Source organism: Tigriopus californicus, chromosome 9, assembly GCF_007210705.1.
Source record: "Tigriopus californicus strain San Diego chromosome 9, Tcal_SD_v2.1, whole genome shotgun sequence".
Taxonomy (NCBI): Eukaryota; Metazoa; Arthropoda; class Copepoda; order Harpacticoida; family Harpacticidae; genus Tigriopus; species Tigriopus californicus.
In genome coordinates, this window is record NC_081448.1 from 7,250,283 (window position 1) to 7,260,785 (window position 10,503).

Here is a 10,503-nt window from a genome sequence, read left to right on the forward strand (position 1 = left end):
CAAGGGACAACTTGAAGGGGGCCTGGAAGTGTTGTGCGATCTTATTCATTGGCTGACTTTGTACATGATATAGCACGATATGAGGGTGTCTTGTTGGTGATGTTGGTTGCCCTGAGCGGAATTCTTGATCCACCATTGTTTAGTTTGTTCAAGATGCAAAGATAGTATTATACATTAGGGACGGACAATGCTCTCATTTTCTTCATCCATCTTACCATGTCTTGCTTATTCTTGGGGTGGCGACGGAATCAAGGCCAAGGTTTCAAAGACTTGGCTGCTGCTCTCGGTTTGGGTAGACATGTGCAGTCGAACTCTCTGTATGAAACGGTGGTGGTAGATGAGTCAATCTTTCAACAGACAGGCCTTTGGCAAGAGAAACCAAGGACATGCTTTGAGTTGAAGCCCAAAGGTGACATTTTCTTTGAACAATACCGTCCCTAATCACGATTGAGAATCAGACGATGGTCGCCAGGCATCCTTGGGCGGTTTTGCCCCTTCAAAAACTAAACGAGGCGCGTTTGCAAGTATTGAGTTAGTTGAAACACATAAAGGATGTCAAATTTCCGTCCTATAAAGCAACGGATATTGCGACCGTTCACGTGCAAAGAATACTTTTTTCACTAATGATGAATGAAGGCGAGAACTTTTTGATATTTACTAAATGGAAACGCAAAGCAAAGAGTTTTGAGATGAAATAGGTCTAAATCATTTTAAACATCTCTAAAACCTGAAATCAATCTTCTCTTCTCCGATTCAAAACCAACGAACCAAATAAATGAGCTTTTTTGTAAAAAATCTTTGAGGCAGATAATTATGAAACCTAGGTGTGAATCTACAGAACAACTGAATTATTCTTGGAGAACTGAGGACAATTCAGGGCTTATTACGTACAGTCATTGTTACGACATGCGACAGACGTGCGTGAGTTGAAAAGTGTGCTTACCGAGGAGACGTTTTGAGTGAGCTCTTCAATTTCGACGAATTCTTTCAAAAAAAAAAAGGAACGCTTTTCCCAATGGCTGGCCACCACGGCCTCTATTCTTGAAAAATCCCATCGGATATGTGCTCTTGTCGTGATTCTTTTCCCACCCTGACATGATTTCAAATCCTGTCCTGAACCTGGAAGACAGGACAAAGAAGGCTGATCATTGACAAGCGAACGTGACTTTTAGACCACAGGATCTTTTCCAACCGTGTTGGTAGCATTGGGTAGAAATGTGTTATCCAACCAGGAACCACACATGATTTCCTCGTGAACTTCGATTCGAGCCCAAGCCATTATCTATTAAGACTAACTACATAAGAACAACGTTGAAAAACAACGATCAATGAGTGCGCCATTTCGTCCCTTCGTTAATAATTACCATATTCGAGATCAATGAAGACACCAGTGCATTACTTTACATCATTCATGGTACCCGTATCTTGGACCAAAAGAAAGTGTCAATCAGAAAAGAGACTTAGCGTAAGTCCAATGCAATTTCCTAGTTTAAGAGAGGTCCCCCGTTTGTTTCTCCTCTCAGGCCCGGGAGCAAATTATAAAAATCATATTTCATTAGAAATGAAATCATTGATATGGATGCGACAGCAGTTTCACATTTGAATTTCAATTTTTTTTAATACTCTTACACCTCTTTTAGTTGTAGAACCGTTATTTTCCCTTTGCTCTCTTGCCTCTCTGGGCTATATCATTTGGCGTGGCAAAAAAAACGGTTCAATTTTTCGAATACTCAAAACAAAAATATCCATTTCCATGAACGCACGCGCTTCCTCAAAAAAGCTTCAAAGAAGACTGTCTTCGACTTGAGGTAAACATGACATTCAGAACCTTTAACGTTTGGGTAATGACAACATTGATGAGATCTCTATGAAATATCAATGCCCTCAAAGCTGTTATTTAGCAGATATGGACGGTAAAGCTCTATTTTCGAACCTACAGTATTTCCTCAACAAGCATTGAATTGAACTATAATACGTTTGAATTCGACGAAGAAAAGATGTACTTAATATGACTTGTTTGAATGTTGAATTGAAATTTAAAGTTTAAGGCTCAAATTGTCTCAGGCATGTTAGACATTCAGTACCTACTTGACAAGACGGGCTATTCTTCATGTCAACTTTTGAGACAATGTGTGACATTATTTTGGTGAGGATTTAACTTTATAGAAGATCTACAATTTGTTGGCACACTTTTCGTTTGATAATTCATCAAACTTCAAGACAGCGAAACGGTGTTGAGTCGCGCATTTTTATGATAGAAATTGTGTAATTGCACCTAACTTTGCATGACAATAGCGTGTTATCTTTTCCAGTGGACAGCTTGACAATAAATAGTTTCTCGTCATGGCATTCTCTCTATAGATCATATGTCGTTTGTCTGCTTCGCGATAGGAGACACTGACATTGAAGAAAAAAGAAAGCAGCGTGAGGTGGCCACAAATGGGAAAGAGACTTATGAAAGATATTTTTTCCCTCTCTGGTCAAAACCAAAATTCAAACTTGTGAATGCGGTTATGAAGGAACCCTGGCAACGCTTCATTGATTCTCTGTGTTCCTCTAAGCTCATCTCGAAGATCACAGGCATTTGGGTTTCCATTCGAATGTGGATTGGGCTTCTCAAGGTTTGGAGGTTCGGTAACAGGAACGAGAAGTCTGATTGAGCCAAGCGAGCGTGCTTTTCTCATTTCTCCTACCCATCAGGTTTCAAATATCCCACTCAATGCCTCTCCGTACCGTGGCAAGTCTCCCACTGGCACAAGACGAAAGATATCACTCACTCTTGGTTGAATAAGATAATTGTGAATTGACTTTCTCGCGCTCGAGAGCCATTTTTCGATGTTACACAGCTTTTCCAGAGTGATTGGAAGGAGAGGTGTTTGAGATCAAACGTTTTGGAGTCGATATTTTGACATCCAGTAGACGCACCGAGCGATAATAACTGTTGGCAGCATTTTCTTATTGGGAATGTCTTATTTTTGTTCAACCTGTTGGATCTACCTAAGAAAATTACCTAAAATATTTAAAGTAATACTAAATGGTCTAGCTCAGAAGAAATGGCAGGAATTGAGCAGATGGGGTTTGGATGGGGTGGGGGGCTTGGTTACATTTCTTTGCCTGCCTTTATTTAGCACATGAAATTGGATGGACCAACTTTGGACATGGCGACCGACTTGGGTAGTGATGATGTCGTCAAAAGACGAGGCTCCTCTTGAGAGAGCCTTCATCCATTATCCTCGTGTACAATAGCTCCAACACTCCATGGTTTGTAAACATCGTGGTAGCCAAAAGGCTAGGACCACTCATCTGGACGGGTTCCAATTTTCAGTGTCATTCATCAAAATTGTTTTACTCTAAAGGACCTTTCTACTTCCTGCCTTTCTTCCATGCACCCACGTGGGATGAGCTGTTTTTGTTGCTGCTGCTGCTGCTGCCATTGTCGTTGTTGTTGTTATTATTATTGTGGTTATTTTTCCTGCTGAGGCTGCATCTCTTCTTCGTCCACTAGTACTAGTACTATTTCTTTTTCCGTGCGGAGACCTACCAAGTTTTTATTTTGTGCTCGGGTTCCTCTCTTACACTTGGCTTTGTCAGTTCTCAAGAGGTCTTTGCTGGGTTTCGGTGATTTTTGGTTGTGGTCGAAAAAAGTTTGGCGAATTTGAAATTTATGTGAAACTTCCCATGTAAAACAAATCGCATTCACGTGGACCTTTTCTGACGCGATTTTTCAAATATGCAAAACAATAAGCTAGTATTGATCACATAGTTTTAAAGGAACCAAATCTACCTGTAACGAGAATAGACAACAGATTATGGGTACAAAATACGCTTTTGAGATAGGGTGTAAAGTTTCAAGAGAAATGTAGAATGGTAGTATACGTTTCCGTTTTGCTTCATTTTTGCTTTTTTTTTTTGAATTACCACAATACAATGGAATTTTCCAATAAAGAATTCACATGAATGGAGATTATTGTTTTGTTTGGTATTCAGTGATCTTCAATCTCGCCGCCGTTTTGGTGCGGAATTATTCTTTTTGGTCAACTTTGCCACTGATGAAGTACTTTAAGACCAGCCCTCTAGTTGGTGTAGCTTTGGTTGAGGATGTGGTTTCCTTTTTCCATTAGGTAGATCCCACGGTACCCACCAGAACTCCCTTGCATATTCAGTCGCGAGCTTTGGAAGAAGGCCTTGCTTTCAACACCTTACATTTCGAGGACCAATAACGCTCTTTTCCTTCAACATGGTTTGGTTGCTCAGATAACCACCACGTGCATGCTTGCTTTTGAGTGCACTAACAGGGCTCCTTTCCTGAACGCGAACACGAATGGGAACCCCCCTCTGGCGTCTGACAGCCGTCCGCCGCCCTTGGGCGCATCCAGCATGGAGAGATTGTGCACCTTCCTTCCTTCCTTCCTTCCTCCCACCCACCTTTGGAAGGCCACCCAATGGACCTAGTCTGTTCGGGGGACCAACTAAATTGGATGTTGCTCTAGCGTAGATTCGGTCTCTTCGCCTCGTCTTCGTTTTCATCTTGTTCCCACGGTGTCTCGTGTTCTCTTTTTTGTTTTCTTTTGGGCCGTCGCTCTCGTTCGAACCGCCTTTCTGTCTCCTTGTTGTGCCTTTTCGGTAGTGGCCCATTGTCCGAGAACTCTTGGTTCTCAAGTGAGCCGAGGAAGGCCAATTGACGGCGAGAGATGTGTACTTGGTGGGTCTTTCGAAAAGCTGCCAGACAAGGTGAAACTTTGAACCGAAGAGCACGCACGGTTACAGAAAGATTCCAAAGTGATAGTGATTCCGACAACTTTTGAGGATGTCCTCAGCATCCTCTGGAACGGATTCAAAGGGCCAGCCCCGCCATGGAGGGGCTCGAAAAGGATCTCGGCATAGTGGGAATGGATTGACATCTGGAGCATCCGCTCCATCCGGTCATCGTCGATCGACGACCCATAAAAGTCCCTCACGTGGAAGAGCACAACCTGATCAGCCCAATATGCCGCAATATGAGTACAAATTGCGCCACTCCAACCGGATGTCGACCACCTATCAGCAGCCCTATCCTCAGGCCTCAAATATGGTACCTCCTGGATATTCGAGCAACGAGCCGCAAACCCCACAATCTTGCATGCCCACAGGTGGAACCGTTGCCCCGACCACTGGTCAACTCAGATCGGGTCATATTGAGGTGGATACCCTGTACGGGAACGGAGGAGCGGGTTCGGCTCAATTGACTGTCAATGCTATGAACGCGCCCAATAACTCCACCATGCAATGTGGATGCGAGAATATTGATTGCCCTTTTTGCAATCTCATGTTAAGTGTGCAAATGAAAGATTCATATTGAAAGGAACCAAAATTCTGGAGGGCGGTCATTATTCAGCCTAGAAATTAGTTGCCAAGATGATACAACAAATCCAATGACACTCACCTTTCTGAACCTAACTGTCCTTGACTTACCCGAAAAAAGCCCACGCCCCCATCTCGTCACAGACAGTCCCTTCCCCCNNNCCCCCCCCCCCCGCTCTCTAAGCAAGTAGGCAGAAAAAGCTTCCTCTTCACCCAACAGCTTCAAGCTATGTCAGAAGTCAGAATGAAAGGTCAAGTTTCGGCGATGCTTATTAACGTTGGGTGGTCTATTAGCCGTCTCTCATTGGTTGACGAGCAGTCAACCAATTGTTGGGCCAAGACCTTGTGCTCAGTGGAGTGTGTACCTTTCTGGGACCTTCCCATACTCATATCCAATGACAAAAAAGCGCAAAGGCAACATTCTGTATAGAGACCAGTAGTGCTCTTCCCTTGCACATTGATTATGAGGTGTCATCGTACTCTTCGTAGTGCTTCTTCCCCATAGCGAGTCCGACATAAATTAGATATATTCAACTCTAGACGTCAACATACATGTGAATGTATTTAATGAAGCATTATTATCCGAAATCATTTTTACTTCCCATTGTATTACTTGTGGTGAAAAATGTGTGCATATACTAAAATACTCTTGTGGCCTTCGTGCCAATCCACGTAAGAAACTATTTGAATAATGGCCTGTCGAAACCATTACTAAGATAGATATGTAGACCGATTCCCTACCATCATAGACCTTTTCTCATAAGGTCTATGATGTAGTCGTACTCTCAACTTAACTTAGTCCTTTTGGGTATATTTCATCAACGTCGTTACCGAGAAAGATTCTGAGTTCCTTTGTCGTCCCGTATGTACTACAGTATATCTTTAATCTCTTCTTCCCTTTCTTGAGGAACACTTTCCTCGTCCTCGTTATCCTTAATCGGAGACAGTACATGTGTTGCAAAATGAACCAGCATTTCATCAACTCTTTTCCCGTTCACGGTGTATTCATTCATTCTACAATCGTAATGTATTCCATCTGTCATGTTCCCATCAAGCATCGCTAAATAACCATGTAGTGTTAGAAATAAAGAAATAAAGTAAGACGAAGGTGCTTATTTTTGCATCCAAGAGTGACTAGCGAGGTTTCTTCCAGAGGGTCACAGCTCAACTAGTCGATGATTGTTCGTCTAATGATTTGAGGAATCATCTGGGAACCGAATCGATCTAACAAGTAGTAACTTGGAACGAGATATCATCCAACGCATCATTGGGTCAGCCGGGATGTTCGTCGTAAATGGAAGTGAGGGCACTGAAGGTTGAACCAATAGAGTTCTTCTTTGATCAGACACATCCGCTACCCACCACTACTAGCAGACGACTTCTCACGTTCAAAGTCAGTGTTCGACGACTGCTCGACATCTAAAAGAAACAAAGCATTCCTGATCTATTTTTCGCAACTACTTATCAATGAAAGAAAATAGGTCAATGTTCAACCTCTAAGATATACTGTCTGAGTAAAGCATCCAACATTTATTCCAAGCAATAATCTGGAATTTGAGGCAAGCCGAAATGCCATTGATCTTGAGGATCAGAAAAATAAAATTTTACAAGAGAACGTAGTCCATTATTCTGAAATTGTAGATGTAAATGTACGAATGCGTTTTGATGTGTTTAGAAAGACCGCCGAAACGTTTAAAAGCTAGTGGAGCTCCGGCCTTACTTTTGGGAGTGAATCATCAAACTTAGAAAGTGCATGTCCCATACAAATGAAAAGATATCTTTTTTCTAAAGGTGTCTACTCCATAAGGTACCTTAAGCAAAAAACCTTGAACAAACACTAGACCTGGTCCAGGACAATACGTACAAGTAGTGTCGTAGGAGTAATAGAACCTGCAAACTGCATACAAATTAGTTCTTGGCAAGGGACTTTTTTTCCTTTTCGTGGTTGGAACTTTCCGTTCCTAGATGAGTTCCTCAAATCGTTTACAAATTTGTTTTTGCCTCCATTTTGTGATCCACATGCTTTGGGGGCAAAGCTATCAAGCGATAGATGAATTACATTTCTTTGGATGGAAACGCAGTTTGCTTTGACTCTTATCGGTTTTGTCATTGCTTTTGGAATTGGTTGGTAGGTCCATAAATCATAAGCTAAGCTTGGTCCCTTGGTGACCTCTCAGATTGATGTGCGTACGTCATAGCTATTTCGAGAAGAGTTTCTCCCGAGTCCTGCGCTTTTGGCACCAATCGGTAGAATTGAGTCTGAATTGCCAAAGCATGCATGAAAGTAATTACAATGAAGCTCTACTCTATAGCGTTGAATGAAGAAATATCCCTGGGGAAAGAACAAAACAAGAGAGGCAAATGAATGAGAGAGCGGCCAGAACCAGAAAACAGTGGCCAGGGATAGATTTTACACGCTCACCCACCAAACAACATCGACTAGGGAATCAGTCTGTTCCAAATAGGCAACCTTGCTTGGAATTGCTTGGTTTCCTTGAATTTACCAAACCACGCAAGATGTGAATTATCATGGTATTACATTAGTACGAGATATACCTACGAACGTACGATTGTACATAGGCATCAATTGTTGGACGGATTCCCTCTCAAAGAAACATGGGTGGCTTTCAGGGTAACTGCAAGTTTTCATGAGAACCGCTTACAAATTACATGGAATCCGGACATCTAAGCAAAAGAACGCAGTGAGAACCATTTTTGCAGGATCTTTGCTCAATTTGAAAAGAAAATTGCAATACCCTCTCAAACGAGAAGAACCGAAGTCGCTGTTTTGATCAATTTTGATTGACGAGAGGAACAAGCACGCAACACAATTGGATCATGGTGGGTCAATCATAGTGAATACCAAAAAAGAAGATTACGCCTCGGTGAGACCCATTCAAAGAACTATTCTTTATTCACGTAGCTATTGCCCTTGTTGTAAAATTGTGTTTCACCTCTTGTTTGACAGGTACTCCTGATCTATATTTGTATCCCTGACTGAAGTGACATTACTAACCAGTCCAAAGGGGTGATGGCTAGAGACGTATAATCATCATCATCAGCAGCAGCAGCAGCAGCATCTCAGAGATAACTTTGAGCGAGAATGTGCAACAGTCTGTATATTCTTTGTTTAAAGCCCCATCTCTGACAAACCTAATTGAGTACATCCTTTTACCATCCACGAGTTGGAAGGGTAGAACTCTCTTGGGCGAGAACTGGGGCTCGATCGGCCCATTTTTGTTACTTGGGTGGTCTCACATGGAATTGGATAAAATGGCTATTCCAATTGATTCTTGATCCCATTCCCAGACGTGAATCCCCATCTGAAGCGGGCCTTCGTTTTTTTTTTCTCAGTAAAATTGCCTTTTATGGTATCTGGCCACCTAAATTCCCCATGGGAGGAAGTGCATGCTGACAACCCCTCCTAGGGTTCCCTACTGTTTGATCCCTATGAACAATTGGGAGGTTGTGGAGCCAATCCACATCTATCTTATTGTTAGTTCGCCATGGAGGCCCGGCCAGAATGATATATCGTAATTGAGATGGTTAAAAAATTATTTCAAAGCCCCTTTTCCGAAAGGCGACTTGTGCCCTTTGATTATGACGTTGGCTTCCAGTCGGGTTTCAGGTTTCTGATTTCAGAAGAAGCGGTGACAAAAACATGTGTTGCCTCTCAGTTCAGTTCTTTGCTCCCTGTATGGATGGTATGCAGGCTAGATGGTCGTTGGAAAGTTATTGACTTCCGTCAAATTAGGAAACGCTTTCGACCCTTCCTTGACTTTCAACACAATCTTCAACACCGATATTTTGCGATTAGGAATAAAACCGGACGTCTATAGGTAGATATGGGCTGACAACAAAAGGAAACGTTTCGTATTGGCTGAACCTTTCTTTCATGTTATCTAAAATCAGCATTTTATTTCTCTGAAATATGTGCCCACCTAGATTTATTTGGCCAAAGTTGGGCCCAAAATCTGGATTCAAGAATGTATGAGAGGTAGTCAAGGTTATGTAGTAATGACTAGATAAAATTTGAATTTTCGGGCTTTTCTTGCTCAGCCACAAGCCTCTTACAATACACGTAAAACTTTGGAACGAATCACTTCGCGATTAAATATTATGAAAATGACGCCCTTTATTTCAACGATCTAAATTTCTCCTACCGGTATGTTAAGTATATTATGAAAGAGACTCAAAGTTGCTCTGAGCCGTTACGGGCCAAGTTGTGCGGGTAACCCGTTTTTAGTCCATATTCTGAAAGTCTGTGTATGAAAATATTTGTGTTGAATCGATCGCTAACAAAGAAGGCAGGGCATGAGTCGTCACGGAAATTTCTCCTGTTTCCTAGTCACTGATAAACGATGCCCCTATTCGCAAAACTGACATTCTCATCGCGAAGACTGTAATACGGAATTCATATCAGCTTGTCAACGTTCAGGAACCACCCACGTTCATATCAAGTAAGCACTTGAGTTCAACTGAGGGAAACGCTGAAATCTGAAAAGATCAAGCCAACAGGCTTTCTAAAGAACCCTTTGATCCTCAAAGCCATTTGGTAAGAAACCAGACAAATTTCATTCGTTGAGGATGAGCTTGACTCGTTGTACGTATGTTGTATGTTGTATCTGAGTGGAAATGGATACAAGACTTGTACTAATTGGCTGAGGAAGTATCTGAGCACCTCTAGAGAGCCAACCGGTAATACATGGAAGTTATCTTTTGATCGCATCATTATCAACAGCAAGGAATCCTCCGGCTTTAGTTCAGGCTTCAGGATAGCAATTGGCCCAAGCTTCAGCCGAGAAACCACATCATACATGAATTGAGTGATGCAAGGTCAAGGTGCATTGAAGGACATTAAAGGGCCATTTTGAAGGCTTCAAAAGCCCGTACCCCTCGGGGTCACAAGTAAGATTTTGGGAGGAGTTCAATGCTTTGCTTCGAATTTTTTGTTAGTAATCATTGTTTATATTGAGCCCAACATTGCTTCCCAAAAGAGTATTTGACCATAGAAACCAATACATTTAATTTTTTTTCTACCGTGCTTTGAAATGATTTGTCCTTCCTGCAAGTTGTATGGGCTCATTTGACCGACCGGCCTTGCGTGTTTGTTTCCAAATTACCCAGACTTCAAAGTGGAGCTTCAAAGCTTTGAGTACAAGG

General features: G+C 42.1%; 2 protein-coding genes across 2 annotated transcripts in view; both read left to right on the top strand.

The window, feature by feature from the left end:
* Window positions 1–10,503, top strand: part of LOC131886112 (probable NADH dehydrogenase [ubiquinone] 1 alpha subcomplex subunit 12) — a 78,336-nt gene that overhangs the window by 26,140 nt on the left and 41,693 nt on the right. The gene's annotated exons all lie outside the window — the stretch shown is intronic.
* On the top strand, window positions 4,326–6,474 carry LOC131886111 (uncharacterized). Its single transcript, XM_059234352.1, has one exon. The coding sequence runs from the start codon at window positions 4,808–4,810 to the stop codon at window positions 5,336–5,338; it is 531 nt and encodes a 176-aa protein (XP_059090335.1). The 5' UTR covers window positions 4,326–4,807; the 3' UTR covers window positions 5,339–6,474.

What these genes read in the sequence shown, in the direction of transcription:
- LOC131886111 (XM_059234352.1), top strand. Translation starts at nt 4,808, where the DNA reads ATGTCCTCAGCATCCTCTGGAACGGATTCAAAGGGCCAGCCCCGCCAT.